The 24823-nt window shown below is 46.8% G+C and overlaps 1 protein-coding gene across 3 annotated transcripts in view; it reads right to left on the minus strand.

Moving 5' to 3' along the window:
- Nucleotides 1-24823, minus strand: part of CARD11 (caspase recruitment domain family member 11) — a 107911-nt gene that overhangs the window by 42334 nt on the left and 40754 nt on the right. For 2 of the 3 annotated variants that reach the window (XM_088656975.1, XM_060282543.2), the window contains exons 2-9: nucleotides 14402-14618; nucleotides 13583-13720; nucleotides 12431-12756; nucleotides 10784-10963; nucleotides 5824-5976; nucleotides 4064-4189; nucleotides 1466-1660; nucleotides 48-215 (exon numbers count right to left, since the gene is read on the minus strand). In XM_088656975.1, coding sequence (XP_088513101.1) covers nucleotides 48-215; nucleotides 1466-1660; nucleotides 4064-4189; nucleotides 5824-5976; nucleotides 10784-10963; nucleotides 12431-12756; nucleotides 13583-13720; nucleotides 14402-14603 — 1488 coding nt within the window. In that variant the 5' untranslated portion in view covers nucleotides 14604-14618. The remainder of the gene's footprint in view (nucleotides 1-47; nucleotides 216-1465; nucleotides 1661-4063; nucleotides 4190-5823; nucleotides 5977-10783; nucleotides 10964-12430; nucleotides 12757-13582; nucleotides 13721-14401; nucleotides 14619-24823) is intronic. The other variant, XM_088656974.1, reaches the window with a different exon arrangement.

Below are 24823 nucleotides of genomic sequence, written 5' to 3' on the forward strand. Positions count from 1 at the left end.
ATCATGACCTTCGGCCTCTGAGAATTTTGCCTTGTGTTGGAACATACTTGTATTCCCTTCAAGTTCATCCTTCGGATTCGAGGCTGATTGGGCAGGAAGAACTTGCTGTCGTCTGGCGACTCCTCAGAGGTCGAGGAATCGTCTGCCTCCTGGCCGTTGATCCTGGGGCTGGGAGCTCGAGAAATCACAGTGAGGGGCAGATTCCTTGGTAAGCTCTGGAAGCAAACAAAAGGAAGTGACCGGCGAGCTCAATGTGGCTCCCTAATTAGAGTTGCAGTCCTAACCTCACATACCTGGGAGGAAGCCTCTTTGAATTCGATAGGACTCAATTCTGTGTAGACACGGTTAAAGTTGCCAGTAGGAGACCATTAGGAGAAACTTCCCAATGGTAACAGCTGTGGAAGTGGTTGTCCCAGGAGCCAATGGGATTTAGGCAGAGGCTAGCCACCATCTGGGATGTGGTGGTTGCATCCTGCATCTGCAGTATCTTGTACTGAGCAGGGAGGTGGAATAATCGACCTCCAAGGTCCCTTTGGGCTCTAGGATTCTAGCATTCTAATACTGCACTTCAAAATAATTCCTCCAGTGCAGGGGTGAGGAGCCTGTGGCCCTCCAGATGTTATTCCACTCCAGCTCCCACCAGCCCCAGAGAGTAGAGTCAAATGTCATGGATAATAGCATCATAGAATTGTAGAGTCAAAAGGGACCCTGAGAGTCCCTACGGAGGCTGGTGAAGACAGCACAGGATATCGTGGGCTGTCCCCTGAGTCCACTAGAAGAGCGAGGAACATTCTCAGGGATGACTCACACCTTGGCCAGCACCTTTTAATCTCCTGCCCTCAGACAGGAGATATAGAAGCATGATAAGCCACACCAACAGTTTCTACTCACGGGCCGTGAGGCTGCTGAATGGAAGACAGCAACATTGCAGCTGACGTTCGGGGTTGGTGGTCGTACGACAGCACACAGAGTGTAACAAGGACTGAGAGATTGTGGGGTGGGGGGCTCATTTGATCTCACTGTAAACAAGTGGTACAGTGACAATAAAGTATTTCTATTTCTATATTTCTATCTAGTCCAACCCCCCTGCAATGCAGGAATCTCAACTAAATCATCCCTAGCAGATGGCCATCCAACCGCTGCCATTCAAAACCTCCAAGGAAGGAGAGTTCCAAATATGTGGATCATGAAGTCCTAGGTTCGATTCAAGATGTTCCCAGAGCCCTCTCCTAGTCCTGCCCATTTTTGGTCAGTGCCATCCTGCTTGGAGGATATTCTGGACCTAGGACCCCGGGAAGGATTCCTGATGGTTGCAGGTGCATGGATGCTGCATTTGCACGTTAGGATTCTCACTGCGTACTTAAACAAATATTGGCTGTAAACACCCCCCTCCCCCCCAAAAAAATATCAATGTGTGATGTGACCCAGAGCAAGGAAACAGAGGAAGAACCTCCACTGGCTCTACCTGATCAAAGAAGTTGTCCTTAGAGAGACGCCTAAGTTTGCATTCCAGGTTAAAGATGCAGGCTTCCTTCCGGACCACCTCGATTCGGAGTTCATCATTCTTTTCCTCAAGCTCCCGGATCTGCTTCCGGTACTTATCCTTCTCAATCAAACACTGGGAATACTGGGCTTGTGCCTCATCCCGCGTATGGAACGCCTTTGAAAGCAAAGAAAGTCAGGTGACCCCTTTGTGCAAGAATGCCAACTTCTAGCCACACAAAGGCCCGAGATTTCTACTTGCCTGTGTCTCTCCAACAGGTTAAGTGAGAAGCGTTGTCACAGTTTAAAGGCACATCCCAGCCAGGAAAAACCACTCCAGGGCCAATGAGAGGGGGCATGGCTTGGGGGGAGAGGGTGTGGCCTAGGGAGAGTCCCAAGGGCCAGATAGATTAGCTGCTTTTGGCCCCCAGGCCTGAGATTTCCCACCCATGGTACACAGGATATTTATTTTTTATTTTAATGTATTCCTATCCTGCCTTTCTCCCAAACTGGGATTCAAGGCAGCTTACAAGATTCCGAGACATCATTACCGGTATAAAAGGCAAAGCAGTAGTTTGTATTAAATTAAAAACCAAAGTTAAAATGCATCAAAACACATTTAAAACCAGTATTAACATCCAGTTTGCCCTGACAGCAGCCCAGTCGGTTGGAATCACCCACACCTTAAGTTTCCAAAGGCCTGAGCGGGAAGGTCTTAGCTTGCCAGCAGAAGGATGACAGAGAAGGAGCCAGGCTGGCCTCTCTTGGGAGGGAATTCCACAAGCTGGGAGCAGCCAGAGAAAAGGCTCCCTCTTGGGACTTGCGCCTTGGATGTTGATGGGACTGAGAGAAGGTGCTTGCCGGAGCATGTTAGCACCCAGGAAGGTTCGTATAAAGAGATACAATCTTTCAGGTGGCCTGGGCTCAAGAGACAGGGCTTTATAGACCAGAACAAGCACTTTGAATTGAGCCCAGAAGCAGAAGAGGAGCTGTTGAAGTTGCTTTAACAGGTGAATAACATGCTCCCTGTGACCAGCCTCAGTCAGCAGTCTGGCTGCAACACTTTGGACCAGCTGAAACTTCTAAACACTTTTCAAAGGCAGTCCCACGTAGAGCACATTACAATAGTCCAACCAGGATGTAACTAAGACACACGTCACAGTGGATATATGGGATGCGGCACAGAGCAGCAGTGGTGAGAACTGACGGTGCCAACAAGGAAAGATAAAGAAGGGGGATGTCAGGGACTGGACTGAACAAGAGGAATGGGAAATGAGCCCTCGGTCTGATCGGCTCCTCTCAGAAGAGGAGGAGTGGGAAGTTTTGCCCTCCCTGTCTCCAGCAGTTTCAGGAGGAGAGGGAGACAGGGATGATGTACAGCTGAAGGAGGAAATGCCTAGTTACGGGATAGTGGAGGAGGAGGAGGGGGAAGTTAGAGAGCAGACCGCAGAGACCTCCCTGGAGAGTGTGGGAGACCCTCCTAGTCCAAAGGGTCACAGGTCCCTCCGCATTCAAGAACAGAGAATGCGGAGGGATGTGAATTTTTCAGAATGTTGTGGGAGATGGAAGAGGAGGGACTCAGAGTAGCCAACGTCTCCTATGCATGGAGACATGAATCTTTTGGCATGCAACCTGATGACTGAATAAAAAGCCATAAAATATGAACTGTTTGTTCTTCTTGACCCTGAGGCTACCCGGGGGAGGAGAGGATACTCCACGCCTGACAGGGAGGCATCATTCCACAAAATGTTTCGCCTCCCTCTTCCCCACAACCAACGGGAGCTGCAAAAGTTCCTGTAAACCGCTTGATTGGCGGTTAGGCTTTTGGTTGTTGAATCAGTTGGAAGAGGGGTGTGGCATCCAGATGCCTACCCCCCACCTTTGTTGCTCCACATAGAAGTAATCCGTTAAAGGAATCCCGGGGCTTACGCTCTTGTCCTTACAACCCCGCCATAGGCGGGGATGGAGGGGCCAATTATAAGAGTACGAGCCTTGGGGTACATTCTTGGAAACAGAGAGGAGTGAATGCCTGGCCTCAGCTATCTCCTCTCCCAGGGGTGTTCACTTGACTTCCCTTTAGGAAGTCGGAGCTGGTACTGTCCAAGCAGACAGTGGTGAGTCCTGTCCCAAGAGGGCAGATGATGTGAGTCCTGTCCTAAGTGGACAGATGATTGAGTCCTGTCCCAAGTGGACAGATGAAGTGAGTCCTGCCCCAAGAGGGCAGATGATGTGAGTCCTGTCCTAAGTGGACAGATGATTGAGTCCTGTCCCAAGTGGACAGATGAGTTGAGTCCTGTCCACAGTGGACAGATGGAGATAGTCCTTCTTAGGGAAGAAGGAATGGTTAACCAAAAGCCTAAGCCAACACTCAGATTAAAATTTGTATTTAAATAAAGTTGTGGCCTAAATTAATGCCAAAAACCAAACCTAAATTTTCGTGTTTTGTTGTGAGTTATTTTAAGGGAATTTCTGGTAAGCCTCGACACACAAGAACTCTCTGCTCGACTCTCACACCGATTCCTTCCCTGACTTCTCTCTCACCCTCCTTCCCTCCCTCCCCAGCTCTTGTGGTTCCAAGTACCTGGTCTCTCTCCTTCTCCACTTCTTCCAGCTGAATCATCACCGTGTTCATCCGATGCTTGTACATTTCGCAGTCCTTCCCCAGAGTGGAGCACTTCAACTCCAGTTCTTGTTTCTCCTCGAGGTACTACAAAGGAATCAATCAATAAACAAACACAAGGCACCAAGGCGATCGATGAAGGTCTAGCCTTCTCCAAAGCGGGGAACCCCTGCTGATCTCCGCATGTCAGGGCGCCAGCTGGCAGCAAGGCATGAGGGTTTGAGGGTGCAGTGGTACCTTGGTTCTCAGACGCCTTGATACTCCATCAACTTTGAACCCAAACATTGCAAACCCAGAAGTAACTGTTCTGGTTTGCGAACTTTGTTCGGAAGCTGAACATGCTCTGTTTTGCGTGTTACGCTTCCATTTTGAGCTGACAATTTGAGTGTTACGCTGAGGTCTGTCTGTTTTTGCTATTTATTTTGTGTTTTTGTGGCTTTTTTCTTTTGTTTGTGTGACTGTGTAGAACCCAGTTCAGTTCAGTTACTTATTGATTGATTGTGTGACTGCAGTACATTGTTGATTGCTTTCATTTTATGGATCAATGGTCTCGTTAGATAGTAAAATCCATGTTAAATTGCTGTTTTATGGATTGTTTTTAAAAGTCTGAAATGGGTTAATCCATTTTGCATTGCTTTCTATGGGAAAGCGTGCCTTGGTTTTGGAACGCTTTGGTTTTGGAACAGACTTCCGGAATGGATTAAGTTTGAGAACCAAGGGACCCCTGTACTGAGTCCCATGGCCATGGTATTTCTCTGAAATCTGTTCACAAGGCCTCGTTGCAGACCGTCCCTCCATTAGAAGAGGTGGTCAATGTTGTTGTTGTTGTTGTTGTTGTTGTTGTTGTCTGCATAACTGGGGCATCCTCTGCACAGTGTGTAAAATGAGTACCACATTGCTGGATAACCAACAAGATAAAATGTTATATGTTGCTTGTGGAATAATTAAGCATCTTTTCAAGATGAAAGGCAAATAGCCTGATGGTCTTATGCTCAGGGGCTTAGTGAGGACAGAAAGCCAGGCTGGCGATCCTTTGCCTGCAGCCTAACACAGTAAAACATGGTGCTGGAGGAGACTCTTGAGAGTCCTGGAGGAGACTCTTGAGAGTCCCATAGACTGCAAGAAGATCAAACCTATCCATTCTGAAGGAAATCAGCCCTGAGTGCTCACTGGAAGGACAGATCGTGAAGCTGAGGCTCCAATACTTTGGCCACCTCATGAGAAGAGAAGACTCCCTGGAAAAGACCCTGATGTTGGGAAAGATTGAGGGCACTAGGAGAAGGGGACGACAGAGGACAAGATGGTTGGACAGTGTTCTCGAAGCTACGAACATGAGTTTGTCCAAACCCTGGGAGGCAGTGGAAGACAGGAGTGCCTGGCGTGCTATGGTCCATGGGGTCACGAAGAGTCGGACACAACTAAACGACTAAACAACAACAACAACAACAGCTAGTGAGGGGGAAGAGGGAACCGCGTGTGACAGCACACAGCAGCTGGCTTTGTGCAAAAGAGTTGCCAAGTGAGGGCAATGATAATTCTTTTCAGCTCACCCACAGTTCTGGTTTTGATGTGAAGAGGGTGCACAGGAATGGAAATCTTGCCCTGGCCTTAAAAATGCCATTGGGCACTTTGCTGAATGCGCAACACCTCCTACCCCGAACCGGTAGATCTAGATTAAGCTTCCTGCTTCCGTTCTGAGCGCCTCTTGCTTCCCACCTCACCTTATCTCGGAGGTCCTCCGCATGGCGGATCTCTTCCTGAAGATTAAAGATTTTGTTGACCAACTCCTGTCGATCCTCCAGGGCCTCTTTGCGGTCGTGTTCTAGAATATCCAAAATGGCTTTGTCTGAATCCGGCAAGCTGGGCTTCCCAGCCTGAAAGACATTTGTGCAAAAGGCGTAAATAGAGGCCAATGGTGGGTGGAGGGATCAGGGGAAGGGAAAGAAGAGAAACAGATCACAGGGAGAAAAAGAAAGGCAGGTCTTTCTTTAGATATGAGGCACCTTCAGGAAAAACAAACAAAGAAACACCGTGCCAATCTCACAGGGCAAAGGCTTCTTTTAAGGGGGGTAAATATTGCTTTTCCATGCTAGATTTTATAACATAGCATTTGATATATTTTAGCCTGCATCCTATCTGGAGGGCATCTAGAAATGCGCACTGTCCGGTGGACTCTGCCTAAGCTCTCCCAGCCCCCTTTCATGGATGCGCATGACACGAGTGACGCAAAATGCACCATCCTAAGGATTCCTGCGTTCTCCAACCCTCCACCCCTTTCCCCAGGGGGTCTCTGTGCACATGCAATCCCAGCGAGAGATACACATCATGCTCTATGTTCAGAAAGCATAAGCTCCACTCAGCCCAGGCACTTGTCCCTGCCAGCTAAAGCCACTGTCACATCTTTGCCTTTGGGAGGAATGGGTTTTTTAAAAAGCTTGCTGGGAGCCTGCACCCATGCGCTCCTTTTCTTCAGATTTCAACACGCTCTTCAGGCTAGAAGTAAAATCTCAGCGTGGCAGGAAGAGGAGCAGCACCAGCAGCTGCTGCGAGATTAAACCTGCTATTAAGCATTATGAGATTTTCTGTTTTTTAAGGAGAAAATTTTACAGGCCGTTTACCAACACATCCGTCTTCAGATGCCAGGACAGGTGATTGCAGGGTACATATAATCACAGAGGTGGTGGAGATGTAGCAGCCCAGAATGCATTAGAGAAAAGCCTGCAGGAGTCTATAATTGAAGAGACACCGGCAGGTGCATTCTACTGAGTTCAGACCCTTCCTGCATCTAGCTCAGTATGGTTTGCACGGATTGGCAGAAACTCTCCAGGGTTTCAGGCAGCCGGTATCTCCCAGCCCTACCCTGGGGGGTTGCAGATGGGACCATTTGGGGTCACAGCAGATGCTCTTCCACTGGACTATGGCCCTAAAGCGTTGGGGTACATCCGTGTGATAAACAGAGATGGGCAGAAAGCTCCAACTTTTCAAACTTTCTGCCAAACAGGGTTTGGGGAGGGGCAAAAGATGGGTTCAGTTACTCACTGCTTCACCTTTCTGGGCTGCCCCCACCAATGTTTTGCAGTGTGGCCTTTCCCAAAGTAGGCTAGCATCACCCATAAGGGGCTTCTGGAGGACAAACTGTGTCCACCCCATGGAAGGACATGTGCCATTCCCCCCCCCCCAAGAATGCTCCTTGGAACAATGATACGTGACGACGATGCGCCATTGCTCACACGGTCAAATTTGGTTAGCTACTCTAAAGGTAGGGACCCAGGTGGTGCTGTGGTTAAACCGCTGAGCCTAGGGCTTGCTGATCAGAAGGTCGGCGGTTCGAATCCCTGTGACGGGGTGAACTCCCGTCGCTTGGTCCCAGCTCCTGCCAACCTAGCAGTTCGAAAGCACGTCAAAATGCAAGTAGATAAATAGGAACCACTACAGCGGGAAGGTAAACAGTGTTTCCATGTGCTGCTCTGGTTCGCCAGAAGCGGCTTTGTCCTGCTGGCCACATGACCCGGAAGCTATACGCCGGCTCCCTCGGCCAATAATGCGAGATGAGCGCGCAACCCCAGAGTCGGTCACGACTGGACCTAATGGCCAGGGGTCCCTTTACCTTTGCTCTAAAGGTATTTATGCAGAAGGTTGTGGGGTGTGCATTTATTTATTAGATTGATTTAAAATGGCCACACCGGGTATGAGGGCTGCATTATTTCTATCCTGGAGGCAACATGCGGATAAGCCCTCAAATGTGTCCTTTGTCCCTTAGGTTTTAAAATTGGATTGTTAAAAATATAAGGTTTTATGGACGTGCATGAATAAGTTCAATATAATGGAACCAAGAGGAGGGGGGAGGGAAGTCGATCAAAAAGAATATGGTTTTTGATTTTGTGTTGTTCTTGCTTTTATTTTTGTTATTTTTTGGAAAATTAATAAAATGTCAACAACAAAAAAGTGTCCTTTGTCCCACAGGGCAGGGCTTGAAAGCACAAGCAGAGAGGTTTTCATGCAGAGCCATTTGAGGAGAGGCGGCTGAATCAGGCCAGTGGCCCATCTAGTCCAGCATCCTGTTCTCACCGTGGCCCAAACAGATGCCCAATATGGGAAATCTGCAAGCAGGATATGAGGACGAGAGCAACTCTCCACCCCTTCAGTTTCCAGCAACTGGGATTCAGAAGCATCGCTGCCTCTGACTGGAGGCAGAGCATAAAAATCACGGCTAGTAGCCACCCACAGCCCTCTCCTCCACGTTTCTGGAAAATTACGCTGCGAACAGTCCCCCAAAATCCATGCCTGAAGTCACCATCCCTGCTGCCGACTTCGCAACTCTTTCCCTCTCTCTCATCAGGTGTCCAAAAATAATCTCATAAACTGGGAGTTGAAAGGTCCAGATACGTGACAAGCAAAGAATAAAAAGTATTCACTTTTTAAAAGTCCCTGACACAGCCATACACTGCTCTGCTATGAGATCTCAGATCCAAACCCCACAGAACTCTTCATCCTACGCACTTCTTCCCCCCCCCAAAAAAATTAAGTCCCGCCGAGTTCAAGGGGGACGTGAATATCTCTGTGTAGTTGTTTTTCTACTGCACTCCTGCGTGAGCCAATCTGTCTGGCTCCAATTAATTACAACTTTATTTCTCCACTGCTTTGTTTCCAGCTTGTGATTAAGCTCAAGTTAGTCATGCTGATTAACTGATTAACGCTCTCACTCTTCCAAATTATTAGTTGCAATGCATCTCCCGGGAAGATGGCAGAAGGGAATACAGGGAGGGTCGTTTGAGATGGAAGGTGGAATGTGCTGAAAATGAATGAGCCAAAGGGTTGCTGGGTTACCCGAGAGGCAGGCTAAGCACATGCCTAGGGCACGAGCAAAGCAGCTACACTGAAGAAGAACATTTAGAAAGAAAAAAAAGAATTTGACATTTGATATTAAAAACAACAACAGAGCATTGATGTCATCACGGGAAAAATCAGAACTTTGTTAAGAGTTTCTTGCACTCCAATGAAAATTCTTTCCCCATTTTGCTCTTCTCTCCTTATTACTTGCTTATCCCCACCCAAAACCAGGGGAATCATACTAATGCAGATTGAAATGCAGTGGTACCTCGCTAGGCGAACGCCTCGCGCAACGAAAAAATTGCAAGACAAAAACGTTTTGCGATTTTTTGGCAGACTCGCTAGACGAAGTTTTCTATGGACGCGCCATAGAAAATTTCGCAAGACGAAGCAGGGCAGGGGCACCGCGAGGAGGAGAAAGTCAGACCAAGCCTCCTCCGGGGAGCCTGCCCACCTCGCGCTTCCACTGCCGCCATCGCCCGGCTTCCACAGGGACATGGCGATTGGTGATTGCCGGCGCCGCACCGAAACGGCTGCCGACAGCCGAGCAGCAGCCGGATCCCCCTTCACTCTCACCTTAAGCCGCCGTGCACAGGAGAGCTGTGCGCGAATGGGAGAGCGCGAACAGGAGAGGCCAACCAGACAGCCTGCCTGCCTGCCTGCGTGAGAACGGGCTGTCTGTCTGGTTGGGCGCGAGGGTCCGGCTGATGGGGAAGGAGGGAGCCTCTCCCTGGCCCTCCTCCTGCTTCCCCCTCCCCAGAGCCTTTAAACCTTCCGGCGTGGCAGGTGAGTTGGCGCCTTTTGTGCGCCTTTTTTTTTTGCCCATAGGAACGCATTAATTAAATTTAAATGCATTCCTATGGGAAACCGTGCTTCGCAAGATGAAATTTTCGCGATAAGAAATGACTCGTGGAACGAATTAATTTCGTCTTGCAAGGTACCACTGTAATGCGAACAAATTGAATCCTGCAATGTGCTGCAGTAAATCTACGTTTTGCTTAATTTTTTATTTTTAAATTTTATTTTACTGTTTAATAAATAATAATGATAACAACTTTATTATCTGTACCCCTCCCATCTGGCTGGGTGGCTTTCAACACCTATAAAAACACAATAAAAGGTCAAACATAAAAAAACTTCCCAGTACAGGGCTGCCTTCAGGTGTCTTCTAAAATTTGTGTAGTTCTTTATCTCCTTGGCATCTGGTGGGGGGGGGGGTGGAGGGGTTTTCCACAGGATGGGTGCCACTGCCAAGAAGGCCCTCTCTCTAGTTCCCTGTGGCTTCACTTTTCACAGTGAGGGAACCACCAGGATCTCAGTGTCTGGGCTGAACCTTGACTTGGGCTGGTTAAACAATCTATTAAAACAACTCCTTCAGTAGCACCTTAAAGACCAACTAAGTTTTTATTTTGGTATGAGCTTTCGTGTGCATGCACACTTCTTCAGATACAGTGAAATGGAAGTTTCCAGGCACTTATGTAGAGAAGGGGTAGATGAAGAGAAGTGCCTGGAAACTTCCATTTCACTGTATCTGAAGAAGTGTGCATGCACACGAAAGCTCATACCAAAATAAAAACTTAGTTGGTCTTTAAGGTGCTACTGAAGGAATTTTTTTATTTTACTTCGATCCAGACCAACACGGCTACCTACCTGTAACCAGAACTATTAAAACAACCTTTTAAATGTGTTTGTGGGAGGGGACTGTTGGTTGTTGCTGTTGTTATGATAGGTCTTTTGTGTTTTCAATATGTATTTTTACGATGTAAACCACCCTGTGATCTTTAGATGAAGGGCGGTATATAAATTTAATAAAAATAACCAGCCATGAGCCAGAAATTAATCCTTGCTCACCTGAATTATGGACTGTAACTCCTGGATCTTGGTCTTCAACATCTCATTTTCTCGCTCCAGTTCAAAGATTTGTTCCCTCTTTGGTCGGTTTTCAATGTCGTTCTTGAGCTTCAGGGACTGATTTCTCTCGAGCTTACACTCCTCTTCCACTTTGTTCAACCAGTGCTTCAGCTGGTCAATCTACCAGTTTGTGTATGAGAGAGGGAAATAAGCAAAGAAACATCAAATAAAGGCTCCTCCCCTAAAACAAGACTCCACCCTGGTGAATGGTGTGCACAGCCAATGACAAGCCCTGCCTTTAGACATCAGATTCATTTAGCTTTTGGACTTAGGGTTTATTAATACCCGGAATGTGTTTCTGTTTTATACCATTTTAACTGCTGTTATTTCCCCCCAAAAGAATCCTGGGAACTGTAGTTTTGTGAGAGTGCTGGTACTTCTCAGTTGGAGATCACTAGATTTCCTAACAAAACATGGGTCAGGGCCGTCTTAAGCGCCCCTGGCGCCGTGGAGCGACAGATCCCTCCGGCGCCCCCCACCCCATTTCCCCTCCAGCACCCCCCCGCCCCGTTTCCCAGTGCAGTGGGTGGGCGGGCGGGGCGTGCAGCACGGCTACCACAGGCGCTGCTGCGCGGTGGGTGGGCAGGCACAGTGCGGTTGCCGTGGGCGCAGCTGCACGGCGGACCGGCGGACTGGGCCGCCAGCGGGCGCAGCTCACGGCGCCCTCCTGGTGGGCCGGCGCCGTGGTGCCCTGCGCCACCCAGCCTGACCGTAGGGCTGGCCCTGACATGGGACCTTTGAGAGAGAATGATTCATAAACCAGTGTAAGGGCACACCCACAAGGTTTTAGCTAGGGTACATTGGGAATGGTGGGTAGGAGCTTCCTAACAATTCCCAGCACCTTTAACAAGCTACAGCTCTCATGGTTCTGCTGTTCAGCAGTGGAATTTGCTACCAAGGAGTCAGGGTTCAGGGAATCCTATCCCTCCCATTGTAGGATGCCAAGAAGCAGATAACCAAGAAGAGTTCTTACCAAGTAGTTTATTCAATATTCACAGAGAGACACGAAAGAATGCGGTCTCTCTGATTCTACGTCACCCCTGCACCGGCTGATCTGCGCTTTCTGCCTCTGAGCTTTCTATTCCCCTACTTTCAAGGCCTGCCAAGTTCTGGGAGGGGGGGGGGTCAGGAATGCTTTCCAAGGACACCGAATCTGTCAGCTGTCTCTCCCCTGGTGCTTCTTCTTCCTGCTGCTCTCCCAATATTTCACAGCTTCTCCCCTCTGCAGCCTCTGAACTATGACCCTCTGCAAACCACTGTTCTAAATCCGTACTGTCCTCCTCTTCTCGGGAAGGTGCAGGAGGAGTGGTGGGGGTGGTCCCCACCATTCCTCCTCAGTCCAGTCCCTGACATAGATCAGCATAGATCAGAGGTAGCTAATGCAGTGCCCTCCAGGTTGGACTTCATTTCCCATCATCTCTGACTTTTTGGCTATGACTGATGGGGCTGACGGGTGTTGGAGTCCAACAACATCTGGAGGGCCACAGGGTCTCCATTTCTCAAATAGGCAAAGCAGGTATTTGCAGCCAGATATGGAGTCAAAACAGCCCCGCTTCTCTTCCCGAAATGCCTGAGCGCCTCTCTCACCTCAAGCTGGAGGTCCCGGCTTCTCATCACCGCCATGTTTTTCTCTTCGCTCAGCTGGGCATACCTCATCGCCAGGTTGTAGTTTTCATCCTTCACCTTGACGAGCTCATCGTTGTAGTTGCTCCTTTCCTCTTTCATCTTGTTGTACCTCTCCTGGAAGGTCAGCAGCTCCTTCAGGTTGAGCTTGAGCTGCTTCCGCTCATCTTCCAGCTGGCGGGATTTGGCCAGGAGCTCGCAGCGCTGGGCATCCTTGGTCTTGACCTGCTGCTGCAGCTTAATGATCTCATTCATCAGGAAATGGGTGAGGCCTTCATGACCCTCTTCTACTGAAATGGAAAGGAGAAGGAAACAGGGTACCAGGGCTACGTGGCTCGACAGGGTTACATTGCCGCAAGTGAGTAGCAGAGCATGGGTCGAGGTGGTGAAGAGAGAACCAGGGTCCCCTGGTCCAAACAAAACAGAAGAATCTAAGAGGAGCCTGCTGGATCAGGCCAGTGGCTCATCTAGTCTGGCATCCTCTACTCACAGTGGCCATCCAGATGCCTGTGGGAAACCCATAAGCAGGATCCCAGCCCAAGAGGTTTCCAGCAACTGGTATTCAGAAGCATTACTGCCTGCGACCATGGAGGCAGAACATTGCCACCATGGTTAGTAGCCATGGGTAGCCCTCTCCTGCATGAATTTGTCTAGTCCTCTTCTAAAGCCATCCAAGTTGGTGGCCATCACTGTCTCCTGTGGGAGGGAGTTCCAAAGTTTAACTGGGTTTATTTGGAGAATCAAAGCCCAATGACCCCAGGCTGGGGGGTGCAGGATGCTTGGTGAGAGAAGGACCCTTGGATTGATTCAGCAGGGCAGGGCTTTGGATACCTAGATGTCACTGGACTCCAACACCCATCAGCCCCAGCCAGCCTGGCCAATGGTCAAGGATGATGGGAATTGTAGTTGAGAAACATCTGGAGGGACCACCGACCACACAACTTCCCCACCTGATTGTCCTGCTCCTCTGATCCTCATCCCCACTTTGCCAGCCTTGGCCCCATCGGTGCTCTGCGTAAGAACCGGGAAAGCTCGTGCAGACCTTTTTATTCACGATTTCCCTTGCAATGATTCTGCTTCCCCCACTGAGCCCTGGTAAGGCTGAATCTAACTTACCAACAATGGTGGAAAATCGGCGTGTCGGCTCCTTCCCTGTCACCAGTTTGTACAGTTCTGGGTAGTAAAATTCTAGACTTTCTAGGAAAACCACATAGCCCCTCTCTCCTTTCGTGTGGAGGATGTCCAGCAGCCGACCTAGAGGGAGACCAAGACACAGGACATCTTGATGAGACGAGGGAGGAGAACTCTGGTTTCATTAACTTTCCAATATAATTTGAAGAGGGTGTACAAAAGTGGCCCAGAAAGTTTGAAATGGATATCCGTATCTCCTTCTATATCTAAAGCACCTTTCCTAGGGCTGCTATACGTCTGGATTTCAAAGACGAAATTGGTGTTCGAAAGGCAGTGTTTGTCCTGGATCTTAGGCAAGTCAATTAAAAAATTGTGGGTTTTTTGGTGTCTTTGTAAAAAATAGCTCAACAGCTCTGGGATTTGTCTAAAAAAAAGCTCAACAAGTTTCGGGGTGTCCTGTTTAGAAATAGAAACCTACCTTTCCCCAACATGCAATTTACAGTTCCCAAAACACTAAATATCTTTCCCAATGTACCCTGAATAAAGTCACTGCGTCTTCAACCACTTCCTATCCATTTAGAATTGCAGATAGTTTTGACAATGACTTTTTCTGGTTTTCAATGGTCAACACCCTATCCCAAGGAGAACCCTTGACGACAAAGAATCAAGTGGTCCTGTTCCAGAGACAGCTTTTCACTTGCTGTAACCCTACCAGGAACCCTGAATTTGGTACAAATGTTCTGACAGAAGACTGGTGCCATTGTAAACGTCTGAATCAGCGTAGCTGTGGGCACCTGGTTGTACCTGCTCGATTGATTTTGGAGAGCAGCATTGGCGAGTTGAGCACCTCGTCCTCATCTTGCTCATCGATGACTTTACACTGGCGCAAGTAAGGGGTCAGCTTGGCTGGATTGATGTAGCGGGTCAACATGTGGCGATTGCACTCGACGTTCTCCCAGAGGGCATCCACCTCATCCTTCAGGGTCTCCATACTGGGGTCTTCCATTTCTGATTCTATTCCCTAGAAAGCGACGGTGAGAGGAAGAGGATGGACAAGTTTACCCTGTTGGTAAAAATGCATCAACGGAAGGCGCGCATGAATTTTATCAGGAAAGGTTACTCTGCTTCCATGTGAACTACCGGTAGCAAAACAATGAAAAGGTAAACAACCGTGAAGTGCAAATATTTAAATGTATATGCACCAACAACTTTCCCATATACAAAGAGATTCAAAAATGTGTACAAAATCTCATGCTCGAAGTCTTAAAAGTCCAGTATAAAGTGCAATAATCAAGTCCGATAATCAAGTCCGATAATAAAGTGCTTTATAAAGTAAAGAGATTTTACTTTCTTGGGCTCCTTGATCACTGCAGATGGTGACAGCAGTCACGAAATTAAAAGACGCCTGCTTCTTTGGAGAAAAGCAATGACAAACCTAGACAGCATCTTAAAAAGCAGAGACATCACCTTGCCGACAAAGGTCCGTATAGTTAAAGCTATGGTTTTCCCAGTAGTGATGTATGGAAGTGAGAGCTGGACCATAAAGAAGGCTGATCGCCGAAGAATTGATGCTTTTGAATTATGGTGCTGGAGGAGACTCTTGAGAGTCCCATGGACTGCAAGAAGATCAAACCTATCCATTCTTAAGGAAATCAGCCCTGAGTGCTCCCTGGAAGTACAGATCGTGAAGCTGAGGCTCCAATACTTTGGCCACCTCATGAGAAGAGAAGAATCCTTGGAAAAGACCCTGATGTTGGGAAAGATTGAGGGCACTAGGAGAAGGGGACGACAGAGGACAAGATTGTTGGACAGTGTTCTCGAAGCTACGAACATGAGTTTGACCAAACTGCGGGAGGCAGTGCAAGACAGGAGTGCCTGGCGTGCTATGGTCCATGGGGTCACGAAGAGTCGGACACGACTAAACGACTAAACAACAACAACAATAAAGTGCTACGATGTATCACACGTTCATATCTCTTCCCATGCGTTCTTATCTCATCCGACGGGCGGCTAGCTTCTTCCCCGTTTCACAGGAATGGTTTCCTCAGGGGGCGGACTCTTTCTTAAGTAATAAATTTGTATAAATTCATATGATGCACCATAAATACTTATACATTTCTTTAAAACATTGTACAGAAATACCACTGTATTGTACAGAATACCACTGTATTCTGCTCTGGTCAGACCTCCCCTGGAGTACTGTGTCCAGTTCTGGGCACCACAGTTCAAGAAGGATACTGACAAGCTGGAACGTGTCCAGAAGAGGGCAACCAAAATGGTCAAAGGCCTGGAAACGATGCCTTATGAGGAATGGCTTAGGGAGCTGGGTATGTTTAGCCTGGAGAAGAGAAGGTTAAGGGGTGATATGATAGCCATGTTCAAATATATGAAAGGATGTCATATGGAGGAGGAAGAAAGATTGTTTTCTGTTGCTCCAGAGAAGCAGACACGGAGCAATGGATTCAAACTTCAAGAAAGAAGATTCCACCTAAACATTAGGAAGAACTTCCTGACAGTAAGAGCTGTTCGGCAGTGGAATTTGCTGCCAAGGAGTGTGGTGGAGTCTCCTTCTTTGGAGGTCTTTAAGCAGAGGCTTGACAGCCATATGTCAAGAATGCTTTGATGGTGTTTCCTGCTTGGCAGGGGGTTGGACTGGATGCCCCTTGTGGTCTCTTCCAACTCTATGATTCTATGAAATGTTTAAAATTACTCCCCTAAGGTTCATGTGTAAAAGGTTAACAAGACTACCGAAGCTCACAATTTTCAAAGATTGATGAAACGCAACAGTTACTTACTGCTGCTACTCCATGTGAACTAGGGCTGGAGATTTATCTCAGCCTCACCAGCAAGCACGAGGGTGCACCTCGGCTGCCACATTCTCACCCCAAAAGCCCTCCAAAAATATCCACCATTGCTAGGGTTGCCAAGTCACGAGCATCCCAAGACCTGAGATTTCAGGGACCGAACCTGACACCTAAGGGAAGCCCCTTGTGATTCCTCCTCTGCACTCCCTCCCATCACTTAGCCTTGGAGATGGAGGTTAATTGGGAGAGAGGAGGCTGGAGTATTATTTTAATACTGTTGATGACTCTAGTAAGTTTTTGACAACCCTAGAAATTTTGGTGGATTTTGATATTTTTAAATTGCTTTTCATATTTTTTTCTACTATACCAGGAGTAAGGGTCTATATTTCAGGGGGCAGGTGGGCTAGTTCCTTTTAGATAGATGTTCTGTCTGTCAGGTCTTTTGTATAAAAACACACTTGTCGTTTGTCAAACAGTAATGACCAATAACAAAAAAAAAAACCTCAAAGGCATAGATAATGGATAGCCTTGCCTGAACGTCTTACACAACACAGACAAGTGGTGAGAGGTGAAGCGAAGAAAGATTGGTTTGAGGAAACATGTTTTTAATTTTAATTTTCCTTTATTGATAAGGATCCAGAATTGCTGGGCCCTCTGCTGCTTTAACATTTATGGTGTTACATTCATGTGACTAAACTGATTTTTGGTGCTATTATTTCCCTTGTATCCCTTGTATCCAGTTGGATCCCTTGTACTGCAAGTTTCCTTCCTTCCTTCCTTCCTTCCTTCCTTCCTTCCTTCCTTCCTTCCTTCCTTCCTTCCTTCCTTGGGTGAAAGGAAGCTGTCTTCACTTCAAGCAAGGCTGCAAGAAGATATTCAAAAAGCTCCTAACACATTTCAATTTCAGCACATTTGCTCTCCGGCAGTATTCTATATTCTATAGCCTCTGATTTGAGTGCCACTTAAGGTACAACGCGACACCTTGCGAAAACTACTCGAGTGTCATGGAAACGTCTCAGCGTCGGTTGCAAACCACAGGTGTGAAGTCATCGACGTGGCCTGACTCAAAAATTGGGGGGGGGAGGGGTATGTCATATGCATGTCTTAAAAGAAGATAACCAGAAAGGGTTTGCTTGCTTAATGACATTTCACACACACACACATACACACACACACACACACACGATGCTTAGCCCTTTTTTTGAGGATCAGCCTTGTCTAATTCAGCTATTGGGTGCCTATGATTTCAAAGTTCTCCACTGCAGGGATGAGACAGACCCTCCGTTTGTTTGCTCAGCGGAGCAATTTTGCCCCCACTGCATCTCTCATAGGGACTAACATCCTTGCAGATTACGCCAAATGCACATGTGCTTCTGCTTGAACAAACCGGCTTGCAGCTAGAACTCTAGTTTTTCTTTTTCAGGAGCAAAGGGCAACTGCATTCCATAGAATGTGTGCCTGTGTGTTGAAGCAGAGGGAGAGCACTCTACACTCCAGGCAGCCACATGGTCCAAGTCAGACCAAATACTTCACTTCGAGAAATGTGAAGAATCAGGGATACGCCCTCCCACCAGATGTCAAAGAAATAATCAACTATCTGACGTTTAGAAGACTTCTGAGGGCAGCCCTGTTTAGGGACGTTTTCAATGACTGATGTTTTCATGTACAGTATTTTTAATCTTTTGTTGGAAGCCGCCCAGAGTGGCTGGGGAAACCCAACCAGATGGGTGGGGTATTAACAACAACAACAATAACAACAAGAACAACAACAACAACAACATGCATCAAGAGACCCAAAGAATAGTTGTTGTTTTAAAACTCGAGGTCTCCCAGTTTAAAGACAGAGGAGAACCACAGCTTCTAAGGGCAGTCATTGTGAGTGACTGAATCTGTGGGAGGTTTCACTGCTTAAAAATGAAGGGTTCCTTGCTGGAGGTTGCACATAGTGGGGTGAGAGAGGTGAAAATCATGCCAATATGTTTCACCTCTGGCAACCAATGTGCCCCTTTGGATTTGTATAGCAGATGAGTCTGGAAAGCCAGGGACACAAATTTTCACGGCCCTCTCGCAGCTCTGGTGCCTCATTTACCAGAAGCGATGTTATTTTGCTTTAACTCAAAAAGGGTATACTTGATTCCGATCAAACGAAGCCTCCTAGAGCGCAATATACATCAATATACAATATACGTCAGGATGCCTCACCATACTAGGATGTGTAGAACAATAGGCCAAACAGGGCTGTGCATGAGAGAATCGTGTGTCTGAGTTTTGGGCAGCACAGGAAGATAGAGACACAGAGGTGTGCCTTGCTCTGTGCTGGACCCAAATCTGTGAGTTGGAGGCTTCCCTGGAAACCAAATGGAGAAGCAAGATCTCTCTTTGAAAAAAAGGTTTTTAAAGAATACTTTTCAGATATATACATTTCACTGATTTTACAGTCATTTTGACATTTTAAAACTTGACTTCCTTCCCCCTCTTTCTGTGGTTCCTTAAATTTATTTTTAATATCTTCTGCAAATCCAAATTAACTTAATTTGCTCATTTATTCATCTCCTTTAAATATATACTCTTATAAAACTGCAGGTCATTACAATAATCCTGCCAATGTTCTTACATGTTTACAGTTGGTTTGTAAATATTCCATAACCATTTCCATTCTTTAATAAAAAGTTTGTTATCTTGATTTCTTATTCGCAATTTATGCATATTCCACAGGTTTTTGTATCCATTCCTCCTTTGCTGGGACTTCTTCTTTCCATTTTCAGGCAAGTAACATTCTTGCCACTATAGTCGCATACATGAATAAATTTGTATACAATTTAGGTAGTTCTATCCCTATAATGACAAGATGGTTGGACAGTGTTCTCGAAGCTACGAACATGAGTTTGACCAAACTGCGGGAGGCAGTGCAAGACAGGAGTGCCTGGCGTGCTATGGTCCATGGGGTCACGAAGAGTCGGACACGACTAAACAACAACAATCTCTATAATTCCCAAGAGAAAGGTTTCTGGTTTTTATACAAATGTTATTTGTATAACATTTGAAGACAGGAGTGCCTGGCGTGCTATGGTCCATGGGGTCACGAAGAGTCGGATACGACTAAACAACAACAACAATTTTATTTTTCATTTCATTGTATATCGTTTCCCAGTATGCTTTAATCTTACTACAAGACCACCACATATGATAAAAAGAACCTTCTTTCTCTTGGGGTATTAATGCTTTGAGCACCTCCATCCTAAGCTGAGGTTGTACAGATGTGTAAATAAAACCATGTATCCTAATGAAACCATGTTCTCCATTGACCTTCATTCCAAGGAAGCCGAGCCCCAAGAAAGCAGAACAACCCCTGGAATATCTTGCTGTATCGTTGGGGTGTGGGCAACGATACAGTAGGTAAAGGACCCTGGATGGTGAAGTCCAATCTAGGCACCTATGTGGTTGCGGCACTCATCTTGCTTTCAGGAAGAGGGAGCCAGCATTTGTCCACAGACAGCTTTCCAGGTCATGTGGCCAGCAGGACTAAACTGCTTCTGGCGCAATGGGACGCCGTGACGGAAACCAGAGAGCACAGAAACACCGTTTCCTTTCCTGCCACAGCAGTACCTATTTATCTACTTGCATTGGTGTGCTTTCGAACTGCTAGGTTGGCAGGAGCAGGGACAGAGCAACGGGATTTGAACGGCTGACCTTCCGATCGGCAAGCTCAAGAGCTTCAGTGGTTTAGACCACATTTACTTATGCAAATGCAGCTTTTCCGTGGGTGGTGGGGAAATAAAGAAATGGAGAATTAGGGGTGGGGGATGACAGTTGGAAGGTGTCATCCAAGATCTCACGAGATCTCATGAAGGCCCCATGAGATCTCACACAACCTTTAAAAAGCCCAGTAGGCAAGACAGAGGGCTTAAAACTCTTTCTGTGGCAGCAAAACCTAGCAGGGTAAGAGTTTTTGAGGCCCCCCCACCTTGCTTCTTGTGGGAGAGACCTTACACGACCTCCCCAGAGTCCAGTAAGGCAGAGATGGTCAAACACACGTGAGCAGGGCAGTTGCAGAAGTCTTCCTGGCTTTGCACAAGTGCAGACCCAGTGCCAGATTTACGTATAAGCTAAACAAGCTATAGCTTAGGGCCCCACTTTCTTGGAAACCCCCAAAAAATTTAAAGGAAAAAACCCTGGATATACATTTCCAAAATATAAGATTAAAAAGAAACAAAGCGAAACCTACACACATCAACAGTGTTTTGTGTTGTGTAGGCTTCTATGATGTAAGTTACGAGCCCCACCCGCTAGCCTGCTCCCAAAAATATCACTGGTTTGCTCCTTTCTATATATAGGGTGCCTATATTCTGCATGGACTGCTTGCAGGGCAACATGTGCAAATGGTTTTAGATACCTATTAGGTCCATCAATGACCATATAGCATATATTCAACACAAAAAACAGCGACGATTTGCTGTCGACAAAGGACAGCTGGACATATAAAGGGCCCCATGACCTTCAGTAGCTTAGGGCCTCACCAAACCTAAATCCGGCCCTGTGCAGACCCTTGGAACGTAACCCCTGCGTCACTTTTGGGCCTGCTGTATTAAAAAAACAGAAAATGGGGTGGAAAAGCTCCAGTGCAATTTCACCATTGCCTCTCCCACAGGCAGCTCACAGGCCAGCAAAATTGAAAAGGAGAGGGCTGTAGGTCACAGCAAAAACTCTGCATAAAAGCGCTTATGTGGCCATAGAGAGGACTACATGGCGGGTTCACGGCCGTGATTTAACAACCAGAAAGCCAAATTGGAGATGTTCCTGTATAGATCTTGGCATGGAATTTAATTCTATTGACTCCACACCTAATAAATATGAATGCTTTATATCATTAGCTGGGAGAATTGCCCAAACACATATACCTAAGAGATGCCGGTGAGAATTTGCTCTCGGCCTTATTAAAGAGAACAGCAAAAGTATTTCATATCTCCCTGTAAATTATCTGGAGTTATAAAGCGAAGATCCGCCTCCACAGGAAACCACCCCAATGTGGTAAAATGCTAATGAAGCTGACTGATGAAGACAGAAGAAGGGCAGGAAATGATACCACAAGCTAATTTAATACTTTTTTAGTTGATATTTTGTGTTTGTTTGTTTTAAAAAAGAGGGTTTGGGCAATGATCTGAAACCTTTAATTCTATGCAATGCCACCAGCAAACAGTTTTGCTGCAGCACCCGTCAACTTAACCAACCCACTAAGAGCTTGCTTGCACCCTCCCTGGAATAATTATCCACGTCTAATAACTGCTTAACTTTCCTCAGTTTTGAGCCTTGTTAAACAAAGCAGGGAGCAGCTCCACAACTGTAGTCGGAGCAGCCCTGGCAGATCAGATCAAAACTCCATCATCTAAACCAACATCTTGTTTCACAGGAGAGGTATGAAGGCAATGGTCTTAACTTGCTCGCACCCAGTGCCAGGTATTTACAGATAGGCTGCCTCTGCCTCTGGAGGGTCCACTTAGGGCTTGTCTTGTGCCTAGAAAGCAGGGGTCCCAACGGCTTTCTGCTTGTGCCGTTCATGGGTCTGAGCAGTTTTGCCTTTGCCCTTCTGCTTTCTCCAGGGAAACCTGATCTTTAGTGCTGAATCGGAACAAACAGCGATCCACGGAAAACCCAATTGCCGTTTGTTTCAATTTGGTGCTAAACTGTGTGTTTGGTAAATAAACACAGCTACCAAACTTATCCTGGTTCCTGCTGTTTCCTAGTCTTAGGGCAGACCTCTTGCAAGGTTTCCCTCATTCAGGAGCCTCCCCAAACCCAGAGGAAACAGTGCAGAGAATGCACTCTGTCAAGCAGATATGGCTCCTTCTCTGAGCCCTCCTTCTGCTTAAGGATGTTTTGGATTGCAGCTGCAGGGCAGAAATCCCCCCCCCCCCCCCGGGGAAGAACTCCTGTGCAAAACACATGGAATTGTACAGGAGCTGCAAACGAGTTCCTAGAATGTCATTGCACAGCTTCTGTGCATTTCAACCAGGTGTGCCCAGAAAGAACTGGTACAGCATGTCCTGAGTCTCTCCAAAATCAATGATTCATGTTTTAAAAAATAAGAAAGATGTGTACATCACCTTTTTAAAAAGAAAAGAAAAGAATAACAATGTTGTCTTATATTCCTGGCTCACCCACTCATGTCCCTAATGAGACTAGATAGATTTGTAGCCTCTGGATTTAGCAAAGATTGACTTACTTCAAAGTAAATGCATTTTCGATCAGGATGTTACTTACGCTTTTCGAGCTAAACAATAATGTAAGTACACTTTCAGTTTCTAATCTATTTTTAAACAGCGTCAGGCTTTGATTGGAGTTTGGGTGTAGCTTCTTCAGCGCTCTGGTGCAACTACATCAAACACAGCTCCTTCTGCACTCCAGTGCTGCTGCACCGAATGGCAAGGGAGAAGGGGAAATGTTGCTAAATAGCAAACTGCAGTAGTACCTTGGTTTTGGAACAGCTTAGTTCTCAAATGTTTTGGCTCCCAAATGCCGCAAACCCGGAAGTGACTGTTCCGGTTTGCAAACTATTTTTGGAAGCTGAACGTCTGATGGGGCTTCCGCGGCTTCCAATTGGCTGCAGGAGCTGCCAATCAGAAGCCACACTTCGGTTTTTGAATGTTTTGGAAGTTGAACGGACTTCCGGAACAGATTCTGTTGTAGGTTTGAGCTTGCTCTATGTCACCAGAACTGCCTCGCCAGATATGTGGCATGACACAAACTCTCCAGCTAGCTATCTTGGCAGCCAAGTTGTATCTTCAGTACAGCTGCATTGGAATGCAGAAGGAGCCGCATTTAAAACCCAGAAGAAAAATGGAGGGCTCCCGAATGTTGGTGAATCAGAATAGCGAATGAAAACACTAAATAAAGTTTAGGAATTGGTGCATTGGTTGAGTTTGCAGACAGCTCTGGCGGAGCCCCAAAGAGCACTAGCAGCATATGGAACAGTGGCAGCGCTGACCCTCACTGACAACTTGATAAGTATCTGAAAAATGGAGGTGGTGGCAAACATGGCCTTTGCCAATGTGGACATCTGCTTCCACATTCAATATGTGACACAAGTGTGAACGCACCTAGCAAAATTTGCCAGCCTTGCATCATCGCTTGTGGTTCTTGCAGAGAGACATTTTTTAAAAAAACAAAACATTCAAAAACGGTAGCACTTTTAACAGCAACAGAACCAGAGGAGAAAAGCAGAGCTGAAAAAGTTTGCTGACCCCTGTTCTAGTGTTATGAGAGAGGGAGAGAAACTTTTCTCTATCTGATTTTCACATGCTTTGCATACCTTTGCAAACTTCTACCATGTTGCCTCTAAGTTCCCTTTTCTCTAAACTATAAATTCCCAAATGCTTCAGCCTTTCCTCCATCCCCTTTCTCATTTTGGTCGCCCTTTTCTGAATCTTTGCCAACTGTGCAACATTCACTTCAAGGCGAGGCAACTGGAATGCACCCAGTATTCCAAATGTGGTCACACCGTCACTTGCTTTAGAATAAAATGTCCCTATCTTCATGTGGAACGCTGGAAGGTATGGAATAGGCCCCAACTTTATTGCTGGAAATCCTACCATTCCCAAATGGGAGCCATCCTCATCATTTATTTGCATGACACCTTTCCTCAACAAAATGTGCTCCAGGCGGTTCACAAAATGGGGAAAGAAAGTTACATAATTCACTAGTTACAAAATGTAACAAAATCTAAATAATCAACAAGGAAAACATCTCATTAAGAAATACAGTCATACAGTACCTTGGTTCTCAAATGGCTTAGTTGCCGAACAAATCGGCTCCCGAACGCCACAAGTGTTCCAGTTTGCGAACGTTTTTTGGAAGCCGAATGTCTGACGCGGCTTCCGATTGGTTTCCGAACGGTTTCAGGAGTCGAACTGACTCCGAGAACGGAATAAGTTTGGTACCACTGTAGTCCACAAAACTATATATTTGCCTCCTAATTCATAATAAGAACATCAGAAGAGCCAGCAGGATCAGGCCCATCTAGTGCAGCATACTGTTCTCACAGCAGCCAAGAAGATGCCCCAGGGGTAAACCAGCAAGGAGGATCTGAACACAAGAGAAATTCTCCCCTCCTGTGGTTTCCAGCAGATCATAGCTGCAAAGTTCTGGCCTGAGAAATAAGGGATTGGACCGGAAGTAGCAGACCGGAAGTAGCGCTGCCGCCATTTTGGAACTGGGCGGAGCATGCTCAGAAGCTACATTTGATGCTGCTCTGCCCTGTTCCAAAATGGCCGCCGCACCTGAAGTCGCGCTGCGGCCATTTTGGAACTGGGCAAAGCAGCATCAAAAGTCGCTTCTGAGCATGCTCTGTCCAGTTACAAAAGGGCCGTCGCGCCATAATAAACCGGGGAAAAACAAAAAAAATTCCGTTTTTCCCCCGGCTGGGGAC

This window comes from Zootoca vivipara, chromosome 13, assembly GCF_965207765.1.
Source record: "Zootoca vivipara chromosome 13, rZooViv2.hap1.1, whole genome shotgun sequence".
Lineage (NCBI taxonomy): Eukaryota > Metazoa > Chordata > Lepidosauria > Squamata > Lacertidae > Zootoca > Zootoca vivipara.